The sequence below is a fragment of the Ruditapes philippinarum genome, unplaced genomic scaffold, assembly GCF_026571515.1.
Source record: "Ruditapes philippinarum isolate M1 unplaced genomic scaffold, ASM2657151v2 ctg260_1_1_1_1, whole genome shotgun sequence".
Lineage (NCBI taxonomy): Eukaryota > Metazoa > Mollusca > Bivalvia > Venerida > Veneridae > Ruditapes > Ruditapes philippinarum.
In genome coordinates, this window is record NW_026861537.1 from 180,215 (window position 1) to 202,871 (window position 22,657).

A 22,657-nucleotide genomic window follows, 5' to 3' on the forward strand; every position below is an offset into this window, starting at 1 on the left:
AAATCAAACAAAGGGGACTAAATTTAATCAAAGAATTTTTTACGTTTCTATCTCTTTTTCCGCAAATTCTGTCTCTCCGCGATAGAAATATGTACAATATAAGTGACAATTTATGAACCTAGTGCCTAACATGCCAGTACCTTCCTGTTTTTATTTATACCAGATAAAACTTTTATACAATAAGTTCTTGGAATGCAATTTTAGAGACTTTCATAGACATATTACAATAGATTACTGTTTCTGAGTAAATAAGAATGCTGATATGCATGGGCCATGATTATGGGTTATTTCTATAAGATATCGGTTTGGTGAACATCTTATCTTATCTTCTATCATTATTTACAGCCATAAAATAAATAAATATTTTGATATGTAATATCCTTAACACGGAGAGAGAAGCATGTTTTAATAGTTCCGATCAACACTGCTGTATAGCTATGAACTTTAATAGCGAGTTACAACTGTCTCACCATTTAACCACCGTCTGCCGCCTGAAATAGTTAATTCTTTCTTTCCAATACAGAAGACAAATATTTGCACACATAAAATGATTCTGCAGTTTTCATTTAAGGTGTTATAAAATGATTATTTATATGATTATTTAGATATGATCCTGTTACATAATGAACTATAAACCCGTTATAATACTCATTTTATTAGCAAAAACTAATTCATATGAATTCTCTAGACTTACAAAAAGACGTTCAGTTTTTTGAAACCCAAAATAACCATAATTCTAGGATTTCTTGAAATCTCGTTAAAATTTGTGGCTTTTTTTCTTACTATTTAACAAGTACAATAATAGACCATGCTGTTACAGCCTGTTCCGGGACATACCATAATGTTTAGAGATTATGTTTACATTTTACTGTCAGCCGGTTAGTTTTTATGTCTTCCTGCGTAATATTTTTTAGTATTTTCACGAAACAAAGCACTGAAACTCTCACAAAATGAGAGTTATTATACAAATACCAAGCTTAATAATGAGAAATTGGAATTGTTTAAAGCAGACCTGCCTCTTGTCTTCGGAACTTATTCTCTCGTTAGTCAATATTCAATAATAATATTTTAACATAACACCTAATTTTGATAAATTTGCAAAAAACCTTAAAGTTCATGCTTTTCTGTGAATTTCTCAAATTTGTTCTTTAATACCGTTGCATTGGCAATTACATTGCGATGCTGGAAACTCAATAAATTATAAAAGTTACGACACATCAATTTACCATGCCAACTGGAATATATTTCTCACAATAAAGAAAGATTATTTTCATTCCACTTATTATCTTCTTCATTTGAATTTTTCATCTTAATAAATTTACTAAATAGATTTCCCAGTAGGCCCGTTGGAAGTATATACCAGAAATAAATGGCCGACTGATTTTATGAGCAAATGTCACCAAATATATCTCATGGCGTGATGTGATTTTGCAGAGTTATGAGAGCCGCACTATAAGCGGTCGCCCATATCTTTGTCTGAAATTAATTGTTTATGTCATAGAAGCTCGCCTTCTGTCCTCGAAAATTATTACTTTTATATGTGAGATAATCATGGCTAAATAATTTAGCATCTTTTGTTATTTGTATTAATATAAAAGTCTCTATTATACATGACACGGGAACCTACAACTTTTCTATCATACTTCATTATTATCGTTAATAATAATAAATTAATGATTTAATAGCATAATAAAACAATTTCATCATAAAGAAAAAATTTGCCAAAAAAAATTTAATTAGTTGTTTTTTTTCGTACGCCCTGCCAGACAAGAAGGTAACATGCTTCTTATGCTATCAACATGACATCAAAAAACATTCTAATCTTCATTAATTTCAATTAAAAAGAAACACTGCAAAAACAAAGCAACCCCATTTATCTTATTACCTCAACTAAGTTAGTAACATGAATACAAAATTTAATATAGAAACAAACCAATTCCCATTAAAGATATTAACAAAACCACGGGCGGTTTACTTTAACAATTATGTTTAATTTGCGTACTCTAGATATAAAGTTCATAAAAAACATATTTCACCGGCAAGATTTATTTAAATATATCGAAGCGATTTAAAGAGATTATATTTTTTCCAAGTAACATCAGGTTTTTATAAAAATCGAAAATTAAATCACCACACTTCAAAAAAAAATACAAGAGAATAAAAGCATCGAAAGGTTTGATAAAAAATAAGTGTTCCATAAAAATTATGCACTTTATGACTGGTCTGTTACCAGGTTTTTTATGATAATAAAAACCATAATAATGTATTTATTGTTGCCACATTGGCTATGTTAAATAAAAAACTCGACTTATACGAGTGAACATCCTTGCAGACGTATCCAATGAAAATTTCATGATGTTTAAAAACTTGGCAAAATCTCATTTCACATGTCAAAATATTTCAAAATTATTCCACGCAATATTAAAATGCATAGGAAATGCATATCTTAACTTTGCATAACATGTAACTTGACAAATCTTTTTATAAAAATTGTGATTAAGAATTAATACATGTATTCAAATCTCATGTATTTTCAAAATGCAGGATATTTCTGACCAAACCACCAGTCTGATGATAATATTTTTTTGATGTATTGAAAGACAAAAACAATCAAGATTAGTCAATCTACCTTCGATCATGTTTACTGGTATATAAATGTGTAGAACTTAAAAGAGAAACAATTACACTCACAAAACGTTTATCATTATCAAAAATTTCTGGTCTGACAAAAGACACCTTCAATAATTATTGCTAACAGGTGATATTCAATAGACATGAAATTTGATGATAAATATTGAAAATATGTGACATTCAATAGTTAAAATTGCAAATACATTCAATGGTAAATATATTCAATAGTTCAAATAGGTAAAATCCTGACAAATTAAGCTATTTCTGACATGTATACAATCCAATTTATATTCATGTTATCGTAGAATTACTTTCTTTTTTTCCTTCCTGAAACTACATAATTAAATGCCTGAGAAATGATGACATTGCAGTAAATGGAGTGGGTGATAATGATTTTATATTTTCTTTTGCCCACTCATCAGAAAGCTGATAATGTGACCAAATAAAAGACCAAACTCTACAATTCTGGGCTGTACAGTTAATTACAGTAATAACTGTGACCAAAAGGTGGTCCATAAAATCTACCAAGGACAAAATATAATTATGATTTTTTGTTACATAAAATTGAGGCTGTGTTACAAAGATCTCTACTGTGATAATGTCTAATAAATTTTCTAAATTATCCTAAGCTAATAGCATGGATTGCTGCAAAAAATAATAATGATTAAAAACAGAAAAAAATATTTGCTAATAGAATAGAACAATATTGGTCATGCAATGCATAGTGCACATTTTTAAGCCATTTAACCGAGACAAGACATTTTCCCCCTCAAAATGCAGTGGTCAGAGAATAATGATCGGAAATCAGGCATTCAATTATAGGCACAGTTTGTGCGGCAAAGGGCACATAAATCAATTAAAGCCATCAGGATGTGCCCACTGTATGGACTCATTTATATCAATAATATTTTCCAGAATAATTACACCCAAGGCAAGATAGATGTCACCCCATGTAGTCATGGTTATGAAAATCTCAACCTTACTGATAAAATATGGACCAGAGAAAATTATTCTTTGGAACAGAAGAATTATTTCAGAATAAATGGGAAAATGTCTCAGGGCCAAAATTAGAAACATATGAACATATGACAGTGTGATAGGATAAAATATTGCATGCCTCATTAACAATTAAACAAGTGTGGTGTTAGATGTGATATTTATTCCAGCGGCAGGTGGTACAAACACCAGTATCTCTTGTCAGCCATTAAGCAAACATACCCAAGGCAACATCTTCATTAACTAAGTCCATTATAAGAGAGGAATCATGGAGGGTGAGAGAATGTTTTTGCTGTACAATGTATCCCCATTAAGGTCAACAATTTCCACTTTACAAGCCAGGATGTTAATGAGAAAATAAATATTTATTATATTGACCAACAGTAATAATGGTAACACTGAATAAGCTCAGCATAAATAGCTACATGATGATAAGTTCAGGTGCCACTCTATACAAATCAGAACGGTGCAATTAAGGTTTATAGGAGAAATTCTGATATAGCCTTTGACATTTGGTGAATTTCTTAAATTGACTTGTCCAGTTTCCATTTTTGGAACTGTCCATTATCAATTTTTGGTGATATGAAAATATAGTGTTGGTCAGCCAACTGTATAGAGACTGGTAAGACAGCATGGGCTTCAGGCCAGGCCTGCTCTATACTTGTGACAAATGCTTATCCATTTTGGTTCAGGCAGAGTAAGGGCTGGAAAAAAGCAGCCATCAGTATACTGCCTGGTCAAATTGCTGAGAAGAATCATTAAGTCTGGCGCTATATTTTAGCTTTACAAAGTTAATAACTTTGATATGAAAATCCATATGACAGCTCTTAAATTCATTATAGAGTTAGAGTCCATTAAACAAAATCAACTAGGGTGAAAGGTTAAGCGCTGTTTAAGTTATCAAAGACAGTGATGACGGATGGGCAAACTTGACTATACCATATAGTCATAAAAAGATTCATTGGTTTGGTACCAAAAAATTATCATTCATTCAAAACCTTAGCAAAAAAAAATTGTAGCAAAAAAATTGAAGAGGAGTTCATAGTTTCATAAAAAAAAATGACAGTGGCAAAAATCTAATATTACAGAAGCACTTTGCTCTTATTTCCTGGCCCAATTTCTTGTGTCCCGGTAATCAAATGTTCAATACACAGTGTTTAAAGGGACTAAATGAGAACAAATCAGCATTCCATTACAGGGAAAAAACCCAAGAGCACTCCATGCAAATTTCATATAAAATGTTCCCCACATGACTATTCAGATCCTGTTTTCTTTTTCTGTTTTATCAATGTTGTTTCAACTACTCAGAAAGAATGAGAAAGGCAGAAAAAAAGATAAAAAAATCTCAATTCTGGTTTCCTGAAAAACATGAAAAACATATCATGTTGTAATTAAAAAATACAATTTCATTTTCCCAGAAGGTTGTCTCCTGGTATGTAACAGACATTTCTGCATGAAAAAATCATGCAACCTGGCACTCAAAAAATGTCTAAGCTCATAGCACAAGGCAAATTGATACTAGCTTATCACAGAGCCCCACTGTTCTACTGAATCTTTCATTAATCATAAGGAAATGCAAAGATCTTTCTCGCTTTGTTTTAACATATGCTTTGATGCAGGAATATTATTATGGGATCATGCTTGTACAATTCTTAAAATAGTGAAAGACTTGTTTTGTCTGTTTGTTTGTTTGTTTGTTTTGTTTGTTTGTTTGTTATATCTGACTTGCTAATAGCACAATTGTCACAGAACCTTTGACATCAATAAATCCAGGTTTTTGTTATCAGTCTTCGAACATATTCTGTCTAATTTGATAAGGCATGAGCAGCACACTGGGCCCTTCAATGAGACAAGTTTGTGCCATTTTATGATAATACATACAAATATTGTGGTTTGACATGAAACAATTGTCTACCAGTCTTTATGTTGTACACCCTGGCACACATATAAAATTAACTCCCTCAATAAACTGATAAACTGATAAACTTGCTAAATTCACATCACAGCAAAGTTTGATAAAAAATGACAAATGAAAACTGCAAATTAATTAATGAACAAAACTATTCAATCAGAACTATAATATACAAAACTCAAGTACAACATATAAATATTTTGATCTACCGGTATATTGTGTGGAGAGAGAAATAAAAAGCCAACAAAACTTTTGACCATTGTAGGAAATTACTGGTAACATTATAAATCCTGTGAGAGAAAAAGAAAAAAAAAACATCAACAAAAATCAATATATGGTAAGATAAACATTAATAAATCATCAATTATAAAGTAGTTTGATTTCTCCTAATGACACTAAACTATCAGCATGGGGACAGCAAATCATCCAGTTATAGGAAAATAAACAACGGAGCTTGCTTTTTACTCATACACTTAACTGATAATTGATCCAATTTTAAAAAAAACCTTGGAAATGTATATCCCTCGTTTTGTTTTGTTTTTTCTTCTGTGATATAGAGATCACAGGGATAATGTGGTGATTTTAAATATGCATAAAAACCAGCCCATGTGACAAAACAAATTTGTCATCCACTCAAGTACCTTTCAATAATTACTAGTATTTAACAGACAACTGCACATGCTATTGTGAGAGTACACATTTGGTCCCGTAACCCGACCCCACTACACGTCAATTAGACGTCTGTGGCTACTAAGGGACTGAATCGACTCAGATTTTTTGTTATTGAATTCTGTTATGTCATTCAAGATCAGACACTTTGAGATCAAAAGATTTTAAGTTTGAGATCAAAGGGATTCGAGTACTCAGGTGATAGTATGACAGTGTCCAATAATACAGCGGAAATAAATCTTTGTGAAAATAAAGGCATCTTATAACATCAAAAAAAAGATGCACGATAAATTTGCAGAAAATTAATTTTCTTGCCAGACTGGTAGATTTATAGGGAGCTGTATCATTTACAAATTGATTAAAATATTGTGAGAAAGAAAACGATTTGGAGAATGACCAATCAAAAATCAAGTGTATCCTGTTAAAACTGAATCATTGAAGATCAATGCTTTTCTCTTAACTTCTGTTGGCACCTTTTTACCTTATGAAGAACTGACTGTCTTCTTCAGAACACCTTTTTATAATGTGAACACCTTAAACATGTATTTTGTTTGTTAATACCTCTTTACTATGTGGATGCATTATTTTTTGTTTTTACTAACATTTTATCTGAACTTAAACATTTCTTATCTAAACTTGTAGACATCTTTTCCTTGAGAACACATAATCTGTACTTTATGAACACCTCCTTCTCACCTCATGAAGGAAAGATCTTCTCTTTGTAAACACCTCATATGAATCTGACCTTTACTTATATTTGTGAACACCTTATATTCTCTTTGTGAACACCAAGTCCTGTCTCTGTGAACAACTTATTTTATCTTTGAGAACACCTTATTTTTTCATTATGAACACTTTACCAATATTTATGAACACCTGATATTTTCTTTGTGAAAACCTCTTTCCTTTGTGAACACCTCTTTAAAAACATATGACCTACACATGTGTCCTGTCCCTTGTGAGAATCTTATCTTAAGTTAACTTTCAATTTAAATATGCATCACACCAAGCCATGTATTATGTGCCTTACTATAAAATTGTTATATTTTTTCCACACCATGACACTGTGTCACACCACATTCTTGTTTGGCTTAAATACAGCAAAATCACACTTACCTGAAAATATAAAATAAATAGAAAACATTGTTAATTATAACAATATATAACATAAAGCAAGATTCATACCTAAACAAAGAACTTTAAAAGAAACAAGCTGAAAATTGTTTTCATCTATATTTCATCAATTTTAGTACTGAACAAACTGTAGTGCCTACATTGAGTGCATACATTAAATCAGGATATATGAGCCAAGTTTAAACCCCACTTAATGATTGTTTAATCTATGACATTACTATTTTATTAAATGGATGGTGTTATATGGTACATATTAAACTGCACATTAACTATACATGTATATGTATGAGTAAAATTTCTTATGGCCAATGTTTAAGTATGAATCTAAAAACTGGCATTATAACAGTCTCAGAGCACTATTTAATAGAATTTTTCAAAGGTCTACTAGGCCCATGCTTCCTTCAGTTATATATTCACTAGAAACAGTTTAACATTATATTTGTATGCTTGACTATTCTCAGTGCCTGACAGTAAAATAACAGCCAGGATAATGCAGACTTTTCTAACTTCAAAAAGGGCCATAATTTTGTCAAATCCATGGAAGAGTTATGGGCCTTGGCTATTGACCTTCTATTATGATCTCAAATAACTGTGCCATTCCCTTCAGTAGTTTTGGAGATACCAGCTTGTAGGCAAAAACTTTACCAAAATGTGACGCAGAGGCCCATTTTTTAGCTCTTGTGAATACAATAGCTCTTCCTATACTTCAAATAGTTGGGCTACATTTGTAAAAAAAAAAAACTGGTTAGGTTAAGTAATGTACTGATATGATTGACTGGGTGAATTAATTTTGTCAACCTTATATAACCTTATATAACATCTTGAATTGCTCAAATGAATTATATTAACCCTATTAAAAATATTTCAAACCAATAAACATAAAAACCTTTAAATGTTGGAACACTGGACTATCTTATAAACATCATACCTAAAATATGAATCAAACTTATGCTGTAACCATGCCTGACATGTTAAAACCAAAGGCAAGAAATCTAAAATAAATAAAACATGGCTGCTGGCTGCATAAAGAGTATTATTTAAACAGATTCACAATCATTTTGTTTGAATCCAGCTAATGTTTTCAATGAGAAAAAACTGAAACATGAACAAAATGTGTCCAAAGAAACCAAAATTAGCCTAAAGGCACCATAATTACAGGCAAGAGTATGGGTTGACACAAGGGATTTGTGTTATTACATTAATATAGGGGAAATTTAGGTGAAAATATTAGATGAAGCAGCTGTTTTCTATATCTGCGAGGCAAAAAAACGACAATATAATTGTCACTCTATCAAACATCAATATTTCTCGACTCTCTCGTGCTGTAAGCTCAAAGCCACGTGCCATGAATTTATCAATTTCTTTTACATTTATTAGCCTGGAAGTTTTATTGCATTCTGCAGTGCCTATATTATATATACAGTTTAGTATGCTTAATAAAGGGTACACATAAATATTTGGATTGTTATGCAGCTTTCTGATCTAATTACGTTTTATGATAATTTTTGTGGCGCACATATAACATTTAAGTACACCATTATTGCAAGAGTTTGCAATAATGTATACAATCAGCTCTTCATCTACTGGGGTTTTAATATTTTTAAGTATATTTCTGTATTAAATGGCTTTTCAACATGAATTTCCCTGTACAATCTGATTTATTTAAATGATGTATATATAATTTAAATTATAGAAAAATCAACAGATTCATAATTTCATTTTGAAGACAGAGCCTGACTGCAAGTATTTGGCAAGTTATTTACTTTAAATACTGAAATTAAAAGCAAAAAAAGGAAGTTTCATTTATTTTTCTACTGGAGTTAAATACAGTCACTGTGTCAAGCTTACAATAATTATGACTGATTATGTATTTGCTGTTTTATTTCAACACTTCAATATCTCAGTCCCTATAACTTATACAATTCAAGGTAGGATGAAAATACATTTGGTTAAAGCACCCTCTGTGTTGAAACAATGAGTATGTCTATATACCTACGACCCCTCCCTTCACTTCCCCTACCTAACTAGCCTTTCAAATATTTCAGTATATCTTATATTGTACTAATTTGAAATCATAATTATACATAATACAAAATCACTTTGCAAATTTTTTTTCTCCTCTTTAACAATATCTTTTAAATGAGGAACACATCAACAATTCCTTATATTAATGTGTCGTACAAGAACCCTCCTCAATACAGTCATAATTCTCGCATCGCAGCGTTGTTAGGGCTTCGTAAAATGGCGCAGAATCATTGAAGACTGTATGAAACAATAGAGATCAAATGTTGTAAAAATAATTAATCTGACATTCTAGCAGAGCAGAAGGAAGACGTACAGACGGTCTCTGGTGCACGTCTGAGATCAAAATTAATTTTGCTGCAAAATACTGCGGAAAAACAACACATTCTTCCCATTATAACGTTGCCATATAAACGTAGCCATGATACCACATGTACGAATATAGTATTACAAACAAAAGGAGCTCTCAAGATTTTATTAGCTAGTCGGCTCTCTCACAACAAAAATGACAAATCAGGAGAAAATGTTGTCCAATAGTTTTTACATGTCTAGAACATTACGATGATTTTTTTTCTTTTCTCTTTATGTTTCCTTTACAAATTGATACAGTGTGAATATGTGATTGTTATTCTACAGCATTAAACCAGAAATAATAAAGATTTTTCATACTATAATTTTTGCTCCCAAGAAAGGAAAAAACAAAATGGAAGAAAAGTATGATGCAAACTGATTAAAACACTGAGGCTGTGTCATAAATTTTTGACGGCATCTTTACACAAAAACGTGCCAAAAATGAACATTATTTGATTACACCACCCATTCCACCTTCTGGCCGTCTCTTTAAAACCGTTCATTATTCTCTCTAAAGTCATAGAAAATTAAAATTAATTAAAAAATAAGCTATTCTTTAATAAGACTGGCAGAATAACGAATGATAATGAACTTTTGAAGTGAAGAAAAGATTTGAGATGAACTTCACACTTAGGTGTCTAATTTTTCGACACATGCGGACGTAAATATCTGTCATATTTATCATCACTATAATGCCTTTAATAGAATTAAACAGAGGACGAATAAATTAATGTGAATTTGTTGCCGCGGTGCCCATGAAAAGGCCATATGGCACAAGGATAAGAGGTGAAGAACACACGAAAGCTAGGTGGTAAATGATCACAATTCAAATGTAATGAAGGAAGAAGATACAACTATTCTGCTCGTTGGACAGATTTTCCCGAATGATGCGATATTTGTGATGGTATCTGTTCAAATAAGCATGAAATCTGAGCTGTACTGGACAATATAGTGTGACACTCAGAGGTCATCTCGGCACAAGGACAATGCCAAGTTAACTTGCATATTTTCCCAGGAGATACAAACACTTGCAAATGAGACACATTTACATGATTTGAAAGGCCCCTTAATATAATGATCTTCCTCCTATAGAAAAATAAATGAAGAAAAAAAATGGTAATAAAAATAAACTTTCATAAAAGGATATAATTCAAATAACAGACATGAAATGCTAGGAGAAACTGCTGTAAAATTTCAATTAAAAAAACATCAAATTTCAAATATGGAAATTTATCATTTAGCAGATCACAATGATTTGCAAAATTACTCCATGATTTAAAAAAAAACAATACATTCTTTTTTGTTTTTCAGCTGACAACTACCATGGATTTTTGTTTTCAAAGAATGGAAACACAAAAGTTATGCCAATTTATGACTTTAATGGAAACCTGGCTGGAATACAATCAGCTGTAAGTTTGTTTAATATTTATTATATGTATATAATTTTTTAACATTATTCTTTATAATTGTCTGAATTATTAGTGCAGTAATGTGTTAAGTCCTTCTAAATTTAATAAGAGTTAAACAGTTATTGCATTTAGGTGATGATTTTCTTAGTATTATTTTGTTATCAATTAAGTCACCACAAATATCCAACTAGCCACTTTTTACTGGTGATCTATTTAAATAAAGACCTCATGGATTGTAGCAAGTGTATTATTTCTGGCATGAATGAGCGTCTTAGTGGGAACAATCTTCAGTTAGCTGACTGAATGAGGAGCCATTGCAGTCCCTGAGGGTAGATGAAAGACTAAGACTGTTAAATGCTATTTCACTGAACAAAATGACTCTAAAAGCAACAACTACGATAGTAACTTAGTCACATGACTACTTGAAATGGTTCAGATTATACATGTGACATCTATTACAAAGTTAAATTTATCTCTCTTTTTTTTCCATCCTTGAAGATTCTAGCATTTAAAAGAAACGACAAAAAGATAATCAAATCAATTTCCCCAATTTTTCTTTCTTAAATTTCATTTTCTAAACCTCATTAATTTTGAGCTAAATCTTCTATAACAAAGGCGGTGGTGAGGCAAGTGATGTTATTACACACTTTGCCTAATAAAACTAAATGAAAAAGATCCACAAAATTGAAAAATATATCAAAACTTCTCTCCTGCTACAAACACTTTCTATGACCAGTACCACCAGTACAGGCAATTAAACCAACAATTTAATGAGTCATTAATCTAAATAAAACATTCATTAGAAGCATTAAAATGGCTTTTAGTGAGGTCGCCAGATGCTTTTTTCATTTCTAACCATCTTTTTTCTTCTTTTTTCTGCAGAGACTTAACTTGCAGAAACATCTGAGACTTCTGCTCAAGGGATTTTCCTCTCCTTTTATGGATTTTAATGTGTTTCTTTCACATTTCTTCCCTTAATTAGTTCTCGTTTTAACAAAGGACAGCAATCTGATAGATGTCACTAGCAGCCATTGTCCATTTCTCTTACAAAAAATATAACAAAGTTCATAGACGATTTCTTAAAAGCCCTTTCATTCTCTTCTTATGATCGACTGTGATTAACTTATTTACTTCGTATCTATTTATAGAATATATATTGTCTATTTTCAAATGAATACACACGATTTTAGTGGCATGTTTTTGTTCAACTCACGGAAGGAAAATTTGTTAAAACGTAAAACCTCAAAATCAATATTCATAAACAACTTACTTATTTATATTAGCATTATATAATGCATACATTTTAATAGAATAAATTATTTGTCTCACTGATGGGGATGAAGACTTTTTGAAGGTTTTAACACCTTGTCGGTTAAAAAAAATGCACTTTTTCTAATACACCTACGACTTTTGACATTTGTATCAAAGTGACGTAAAGTGGAATGATATTTATTGAGCAGGGAAAACTGTCAAGCAAACACGCATGAAGTATTTCCTATATAATCATGTGCAAAAACTACAACCTAATATCTGCTTCCCAGCAGAAATTACCGAGTTGTCTTTTAATCTATTTCGTAAAAGAAACACAAAATTAACAAATTGTCAGGGGATTTATTTCGAATTACTAAATACAAAATTATTTCTTGCAAAAGGCTACATCACTGATGACTTTATCAATGCTTGAAGGCAAAAAGCTTGCCTTTAGAGTGATCCATGTATGTATTTATCTTCTTTGATACATAATTAATAATTCGTCTGTTGCCAATGACGACACAAAAAATTTCAAATTAGAAAATTTGCCGATACCATGTAACGCAATTTAGATTAAAATGGTGTATTAATTTTTTCACGCCACGCGCATATAGGAAAATAAATTGCTGCTTAGCTTATCCATATAAATGAAAATTTACCTGGTTGCTATGGCAACGAAAATGATGACAGCTACTTTAGTTATTAGCTGCTTTCTCAGACTTTCGCCTGACTAATTCGAGCAGCGTAGCTATTAAGGAAATTGAATATATGTATATGTAAAGTAAAATTATAGCTCTCTCCAGGAAAAAAAGGAGAGAATGGGAGATTTTATTGAAGCACAATCCGTTACTTGATATTACTCTATATTAAAGGACATCATTTATCATAATGACAACGCAGAGCATAATTCACCATTATAATAAGACAAGAAAGACAAGACATTTTCTACTATGAACGTCAAATGACGTTTCTTTCCATTTTTATTCCTTTTTAAAAATGATTTATTTATCAATTTGCCCACAATTCATTCCCGAATGTCTATTGACATTTTGATATTTTGGTCATAAAAGTCTAGTTTGTTACTTGTAAATTCTATTTTTTTCCGTAATTATATAGAAATTGTGCAGTGTCTGAAAATCAATATATTTCATTAGTAACAGAGCTATAAGCTTTAAAGGTCCAGTAATGATCAAATTTCATGGTCGAGTGTAATTTATACAGCATTGATTATATTTATAATTCAACACCTAAGTACCTTTAAGTCTCATTTAATTTTTCAGTTGACAAACAAAATATTAGCAATATTGTTGATATTTGTATTTTCATAAAGAAACATTAAATTGCAGCAATTCTTATCATTATATTGACTTGTGCAGCAAGGTCAGTCAGTTGCATCTTTTCGGGTCTGTCTGTAAATCTTTGGATAAGGACCTGGAACACATAAGTATTTGTTTGTTTGTTTGATTAGATTTTATGTCACACCTAGACATTATAGGTCATATGGTGACGTTCCAGCTCTACTGGTGGAGGATGACCTCAGGTGCTCTTCTGTGCATTATTTCAGGCAGGAACGGGTACCTGAGGTGAACCACTGTGACATTCTGAAAGTTTAAAGCTGAATAGCTTCCTCACATGAAAGAATGCAAAGCCCAAGTCGGGATTCGAACCCGTAGCTATAATGAGGGGCAAGTGGTCACAGACGCCTCACATAAGTATAAATACACAGAAACAGATACAGAATTCGATCAAACCAACACAAGTAAACAGAGAGTAATTGAATGCTAGGATTTGTAAATGATGACTTTCATTTGACTCCGATTGTCTGACTTATTTTTTTCTATCATAACTTTATTGAAATTTGACTCTTATTTTCTTTTGGTTGTCAAATAAATACATTCATTAATCATTATACCAAGATTACTCGCTCTTTTTTTACATCTGAATTAAATGTCTTCTTCAATCCCTATTACTACCTGGATGATTATGAATAATCAGCAAGGAGTTCCGAATGCAAAGCCTCAGTCTCAAATTACAAGCAGTTTGACCATGTCTGTGAATGTTACTAAGGATCTTCAAGATTGATATTTATATCCCTTTAACTATTGAGGGACAGTAGGACATTGTTCATTTCACAAAACCACTCGAATTCCTTATTTGGAATTTTGATTATCAAAACTTTTTTTACAAAATAAAACTGTAGAGTCAGACTCTAATATATTACATACTTCTGATATATTAAATAAAAACAGTTCACGATGATAACAGAGGAAAAGAATTTCAATAGTTTAGTGCCGAGTAGATTAGATGTAGGTTTCTTATTTATATGAAACTTCAAATCTTGTCTGATTTTCAGTTGAAAGTAATATTATACGAAAAGCCAATCTATTCCTGATTCTATTTTGTCCCTTGGAAGACATTAATCTGGCATACAAAACGGCTCGCTTTCTGACAAAACTGACCACATAATACTACAACCATCTATCTGGATAAATATTTTATCGCAAGTGCGTAAGTTTTTTCAATCAGAAACGTCAATACGAAATATCCTCCAAATTTCTTCTGTGCTTCAATTTCTTCAACTGCAGCTATATATTACCACCGAGGCCTGAAATCTCGAAATTGGAAAAGTCATTCAGTCAATGAGCCTAGCTAATGTACAATCCATTGTGTAAATGACACGCATGAATTGAAATACATTGTCGAGGGGACGAGAGCTGACAGCCGGTTACATCTCTATAGAGAGAAAATCTAAACGTTTTTTTCTTCTCCATCGCTTGCACAACGTTCTTCTTCGTAAATTATTCATGTATAGTCGGAATTTCCACAGAAACTCGGAAAACTTTCGTAGATGGCCAGATCTTATCCCAGTACACAATACAATATCATTTGTTTTTCCTGAAACTCTGATTAAATGCAATTGTTGTTTGTTCTTCATAACAAAGTCTATTAGACCTATAGAGGGGAATATTAGATAAACAAAATGATGTGATGAAAAAGACAGATATTTCGTCTCTCCGATCATCTCAGAATCATTGGCTCTCAATATACAGTATAACATTATTCGAGGGAGAAATAAAATGTCATAAAATTTTTGCTAAAACACATACAATATTTATAATAGGCTGATGCATAATTAATATTTATAATCAGTTCTATAAAACCAATAGCCCAATGATAATTTTGCTCGCTACTTAAGGAGTATTTTATGTAAATAATGGTCAGCTGATCACCAGAAAATCAAATTATATACAAATACAGTCATCTGCCTTCATCAAGCATTCAAATGTTCCAGACATCATTATTGGAAGAAAAATACAATCTGGATAAAAACAATCTAGATAAAAAGAAAAAAAAACAATCTTAAGAAAAGCTAAGAGTGTATTATATTCATTCTGTCAGACTAGAATTTAGGGCAATAATAATACTGACATGAGGAGGAGAAAATCCTACAATTCAATAAAATACCATGTCTAAAATTGGTCTTATAAATTCTTAATTCATACACAGGAAGAACCTGATGCTTGGGCACTAAACTCCCCCTTAGCTCCCAACCCCAAACGCTCGCCACATACACAGCTTTCCTGCAACTGAAACTCTGCATGTCAAAAAAGTGTCTGACACATTCTAGCCAAAAAATATTTTACCCAAATGAAGACCAAATACAATTTTGCTGCACATACATTTCTTACTGCTTGAATTTTCATTATTTTGGTTTTATTTAATAATAATCATAATTGTGTAGTTCCTTTAATCAAATTATTAAGCAAACATATTATTGATAAATTTCAGATCCCTGGCAATATGAAGGGCTATAACTCCCTCAACGAGACGATAGATTTACCTCCCATTGAGATTATGCCTCCTGTATTGAAAGGACTCAGGGATGCCAAAGGAATCCTATATTATACAGTCACAGGTAAGATTTCTTAAAATTTGTTTTTATTTTACAATTAGTGACTTTTTTTTCAAAACTGAAAATACTTAAAATTGTTTTAGTGTTTGTATATAACAATGAAATTTTTTGGAGGGCAGTCAATAATTATATAATACACTGTCAGTCTAGAGAATCTATCCTTGAGAATCAAATATTTTTTTTGTCCTAAAGTAAAATACAATAATCTATAGACAAAACTATCATCAGTAGAAATCAGAAAAAAGAAAATAATCCCAATTTACAGTATCTAATAGTCTTAAACTCTATTCTTCTAATAAGGTCACAAAATAATGTGCGCTTATTTTAGAAAAGGCAATATTAAATAATTCATGAATAAAATAAAGGCAAGAAAAATTCATTAATTTTACAAATAAAATCTTGCCTCATTTGCAATAACCTTTAAAGGTCAAATTGTAAACAATTTCAATTATCGCTGTACTGCAAGAAAAGTTTAATGAGTTCAATTTAGTTTACCAAAATTTATACGGCAATTTTAATAAACAATACAAAATTGCCTTTTTTGGTAGTATCGTTTATGAATGATAAGTAAAAATTCACATACACATAATTATGGGTGAAAAAATGGTCTTTGTGATGATAATATGACATAACGGAAGATTAATTTTTCTCTCTGACAAAATCGCTCATTCTCCGAACACGGATGAGAACAGAGGAAGAGGAAAGTTTTAATTTGCACCACAGCGATCATAAATCCAGAGGCACACATGTCCATAATTGTTCCATCGGTGGAATAAAGCGTCCCGACCATGAGATTTGCTGATTTTCCCTGTCCTCGTCCCAGCGTGCGAAAAGTGCCCCTTTGTCCCACACTTTCTCACTTTCCCCCCTTTTCCCCAAGTTCTAAATGCACATCATTAGTTTTAATTGGGAAAATGTCATCTTACATATTTTTTTTACTTTTGGAACCCCAAAATTTGGTAAATTTTTTCTACCAAAAAAAAGTTTTGGGGGGCACCCAATAGAGGGGCTACACTGCATTCCCTTTCGGGGAAATTCGACTATTGGGAAACATTTCATCACATTTTTCTTTTTCATAAAAATTTCCTTGCCTTATTGCTAAATGTAAAAATTAGTTTTTCATATACTTAATAATTTAGTTAAAAATCGGGGGTAAAAATGCTGAATGGCTATTTAATAATAAAAAATGAAAAATGGCCCATTTTATCTTTTTGTGGAATATTTACTAAATTAATGTATATATGGACTATGGTGACTATGATGATGTTAATGATGATTGGGATGTCGTTATTGATGATGATGATGATGATGATGATGATGATGATGATGATGATGATGATGATGATGATGATGATGATGATGATAATAGTGATGGTCACTAATGATTGACAGCTATGGTGATAATCAAAATTATGATTACTAATTGGGGTGATTGAGTAGCAATTGTTGTTCTTGTTGATGATGATGATGATAATCATCATCATGAGACCAATCTATTGCAATCAATCAAAAACTGTCGGGCATTAAACTGGAAAGGGGTAAATTTTTGGTCTGAAGAGTACCAGCTACGATAGAATTTGTTTTGGGTGCATGATTGGTAATCCAATAAACTGGTTCCTTAAATCAAAGTGCATGTTGGGTAATCCGATAGACTGGGACCCTAAATCAAAGTGCATGTTGCGTAATCTCCCCATTACACTAATCATTACCAACCAAAAAAATAGTGCATTTAGTTCTTTGTTTGACTAAAAGCATTGTAATTTACTGAATAGGAAGAATTGTTATTTTCTGATTGGTATTTAAACATTATTACCTCCTAAAGTATCCTGCTTAGGCTGGATTTAACAGATATTGTAGTTTTTTCAACAGCTTTCAGATAAAAAAAATTTTTAAAGTACTTGAGCAAATGTCAAGACATAAAAATTATCACTAACTCTGAAAATACTCAACTCTATTTCAAGGGTAATTTGTCAACAGTTTGACATCTTTGTTGTCATACTCCAAAAAGACTAAAAAAAGTGTGACTGATACAATTTTAACTACTTTTGGTATATAATATGTTTTGGTATAATTATATTAGACACATAGTGTATCATTCTGATCTGTATTTCAGCTTACTTCAAACATCCACGGCTCATCTGTAGTCCTATACCTCATGAAGGTGTAACACCAGGCAGAGGTCTATACATACAAATGGGTTTTAATCCTGAACACGATTTCCTACACATTCCAAAAGAGACGCGACATTTATCTCCCTTGTGGAGACGTGGAAATTGTCTCCCTATGATGGGTAAGTGCAAAACCTTTATTTTCTAGGTCTCAATCTCTGGTATATTAAAGATCTAGGTCAGTTTACAGAAAAAAATATAAAGTACAACAGTGTTAACTAAATGATAAAACTTCTTGTTTTTTCTGATATCCAGTTATCCACCCTGTACAATACATGACCATACCAAATACTTAATGTAATTATCACAAAGCAGAGTTCCAAAACGACAATGCAAAACAGTTACTGTACTGATATCTTTTAATGTGGTAATTTGTTCTTGCTGCTTCTACTGGACACCACCAAAATATACCTCAAATGAATTAGTTCCCTGTAAGCCCTATTACAAAATTTAGGACCCAATCTCAGTTCTCACTGCTGCATAAATGAAGTGGACATACAATAAGCACAGTCCATTAGAAGCTTCAAGGATTTTAAATCATGCCCCAAAATATAAACCCTTAATCTGCTAAATTTCTAAAATGGACTTGTCCAGCTTCCAATTGTGGAACTCTCTATTATTTATTGGGGATATCAATATGAAAATTTTAAGTTGGTCAGCCAAGAGTATAGACAGACCCTTATTCGAGACATGCACTTCCAACATGCAAAGAAGTGCCGACTGGCCAGTGGTTTTATACTGGTGACAAAGGCTACTCCCTTTCAGTTCCAGCAGATTAAGGTGTTAAAAATCATTCTACTCTGAAGGGCAGGCAGGCCCAGCTCTATACTCATAGCACTAACAGATGACATTATGAATATATACAATTATTACAAGAGTCAAATTTTAATATAAAACTGAAACAGTATGCTTCATGGCATTAAATGATTCAGAATAGTTTTTTTGTAGAATAGAGCAGCTAAATTTCTCAATCCAACAAAACCAATTCATTATTCTGCCAACAACTGTGTCACAGTCATGTTCATTTATTTATAGACTGATTGAAAACAAAAGCCTACATAAGCATATTATAATATAAAAGTATTAGAACTTAAAGTATTGACATCTACTATAATCAGAATGATGTGCATGCTGTAAACTCTTGTATTTACTTTATAAAAACAGACCTCCTGTTGAAAAATATTGAATTTTTTTAGTTTTTTTTATTAATCACTTTTAGGAAACACTTGCCATTCTTTGAATAAACAATCCCAGGTTTCTGGTAAACAACTTGATTACAAAAAAATGCTTTTGTTTACTAAAATTTTCAAAATTTAATTAAGTTTTATGGTAAGTAGATTCCTGCACTCCTCTTTGACATTGGTGCTTTGGATTTGAGCGTTAAATGTTATTAAATATCAAATGGAATATTTGGACAAGTACTTATGTTTCCTTTCTTTTTTCTTTTTTTTTTGCAAAACTTCAAGAGTATCAAAATAACATTTCTACTTTGTTATTAAAACGAGTTGCTAAATTAGCTAATATGATATTGAATATTTCAATATGCAAATTTGAAATCCATTTTCTCATCAAATATTGATTTACTCTTGAAATGCTGTTTAACATTTGTATCCTACCGGATTAATAATGCCGAGATTCTATGAAGCCTCAAATTCAAGTGATATTCAGCTTCAGCAGCTTTCTGATTACATAATTTACAAAAAACTATTGACCAATTAATTATTATATACTTTTCATTTTAAAAGGCTAAACAAATGTAATTATTTAAAAGGCTAAACAAATGAAATTAATCTTAAAATTGGTCCAAATATTTATTTCAATTCTATCACTGAAATTGCGGACAAACTTACAAACCGGCTTCATAATTTGCCCTCAAAGTTTATCATGGTATTCTATAATTAACTGGTCACTGTGCTGAACTCTTCTTATACAGACCACAAACCTGAACCTTCTACTTCACACCTGCCATTATCTGTAATTATTCTCAATTAGATGTAGCACAGGTTACCAATTACATCAATTATGGCTAGTGGTTACAAATTACCTGTCCACTTTAGCTACCAGTTGTCCAGGTATATTCTCAGCAGACGCACCAATTTAGCCAGTGCTTCACTGCCACTTACACTCTCTTCACTATATAATTATAGCTTCATTATAATCTCCTCTCTCTCTCTCTCGGTCATTTCGTCATCTCTATCCCTAAAGGCAACACTTTTCAATTTCTTCTTCAATCAGAATAAATGTTTTCCTATTTTTTAATTGTATTTTGGTTTCTTTTAAAAGTGGTCATTTATGACAGGTAGCGCTGCACATTCAACAGACCTAAAAAATACTAAAAAAAAAGTGCAGCGTCTTTAATTTCCTACACTTGACTTATTGGACTCTTTCTTATGAGGAAGTATAAAACCCCTAGCTTTATAGAAGGACAGTAAGTGCCTGACTCAGTGACTGCGCCTGATTGTGCCTGAAATAATGCACAGAATGAAAGACTAACAACCAAGGCCTTTCTCTTTCATAAGCTGGATAGTTGCCTTTTGAACTTCACAGTGTCATTTATAATGACTAAATGAGATTAATTAAAAAAAAAGAGTAATAATAAGCAATATTAGAATTTTAAGACAGAGCCTTTCAAAATGCCTTTCAAAAAAATGAAAAAGTTTATCTTCTATTCTTTATATTAAATAAAGAGGAAAGAACAAGAGCATTGTTAAGCAATGTTAACTATGACAACAAGAAGAAAAGTCGACTGCTTACAAAATTCATTTAATCTTTCAGTTGATTTACAACCCCGATCTATATCGCCATCAGGAGCGATAAATTTTCTCTCATCTGGTTGGGGTGGAAGAGTATCAGATAAGGAAATTACATTAAAATCTGGGTTTATGGAAAATCTTATGCACGGAGATGAAGTTTTGGCTGATAGAGGGTTTCTTCTGTCAGAGGAAATGGCATCACAGGGTGTGGTGTTAAGAATTCCGTCCTTTACAAAGGGTAAGAAACAGCTGAGCGGAAAAGACGTCGAAACATCGAGAAAACTTTCTCATGTTAGAATACATGTAGAGAGGGTGATAGGTCGAATGAGAACTTTTCTCATTCTTGAGTCCAACATACCTCTTTGCCAAGTGCATCTACTGGATGACATAGTAACCATTATAGGGACTTTACATAACTTACTCTCCCCAATTGTCAAAGGCTAGTTTGAAGCAATATTGTATACATGGAATGTGTAAAAAATAAACATACTACAAAAATCAGGTCTTGTTTTCATTTAATGTTTTCAATAATAGCAGGTAAAATATATCGTTTGTACTCTAATGTTAGTTTTTTCAACATTTTATCTATGAAGGTATCATCTTTGTATACCCTTACACCAACACTGGAAGATTTACTCCACAAATATAAGTCACAGTATTCTAAATTGCATATTAACAAATGCCCTTGCACTTGAGTGTAAAACTTGTGTGTCTTTTTGAGCTCGAAATTTTCATTTATAGGATAGTCGGCATTTGATTTCGCTATTAAACTGTCTGGCTGCGGCACTCCGTTCTCGAAGGTCTTCAAGCATTTAATTTCCAGACATCCCTTTCCACAACAAGAACACTGCACAATGCCATCAGGGGAGGAACCCAAATGAGGATATTTTTTATTTAGCACCAATCCACTTTCTAAACACAAAAAATTGTCATGAAGAATAGTGTGATATTTTTGGTAGGTTTTTCTGGCAAATGCCTCCATATCTAAACCATATTTGGTTGCTGACGTAGAAAAGCGTTTATGATGTAATATTTCATCAACCATTGCCGATCTTTCTGTTGTGTCTCGCAAAGTGAAGACACGGTGCATCCTACTTGAGGTGACTCGCCCTTCTCTATGCATTGACCAAAGCGAACTTTGTGACTGTTTAACAGTCATTTGTTCCAAGTTTGAAACTAATTCAATGGAGAGCTGTTCACTCAAGGAAGAAAGTATTTCATCTGGTGTCATTTTGTTGTACTGTAACGATTTAATGCTATCTTTTATAGTTTTCGGGACCTGTGGTGCTACCTTGACTTCCAAAAGAGTAAATATTGCGGCATTAGGCTGGATACGCTTAAGTGCATTGAAATCCAAAGTGCCACATGTGGAAATACTCGTGCTAGATTTAGTCAAGGGCTGCCTTACATCATCTCCATATTTTGGCCTCTTGAAGTCTATGCACGAC

General features: G+C 32.0%; 2 protein-coding genes across 2 annotated transcripts in view; one reads left to right on the plus strand and one right to left on the minus strand.

The window, feature by feature from the left end:
• Positions 1 to 22,657, minus strand: part of LOC132715979 (cysteine--tRNA ligase, cytoplasmic-like) — a 119,464-nt gene that overhangs the window by 74,529 nt on the left and 22,278 nt on the right. The window lies entirely within an intron of this gene.
• Positions 1 to 22,657, plus strand: part of LOC132715980 (uncharacterized) — a 79,896-nt gene that overhangs the window by 49,713 nt on the left and 7,526 nt on the right. Inside the window, exons 3-5 of the mRNA XM_060699098.1 lie at positions 11,027 to 11,124; positions 16,165 to 16,291; positions 18,402 to 18,578. Coding sequence (XP_060555081.1) covers positions 11,027 to 11,124; positions 16,165 to 16,291; positions 18,402 to 18,578 — 402 coding nt within the window. The remainder of the gene's footprint in view (positions 1 to 11,026; positions 11,125 to 16,164; positions 16,292 to 18,401; positions 18,579 to 22,657) is intronic.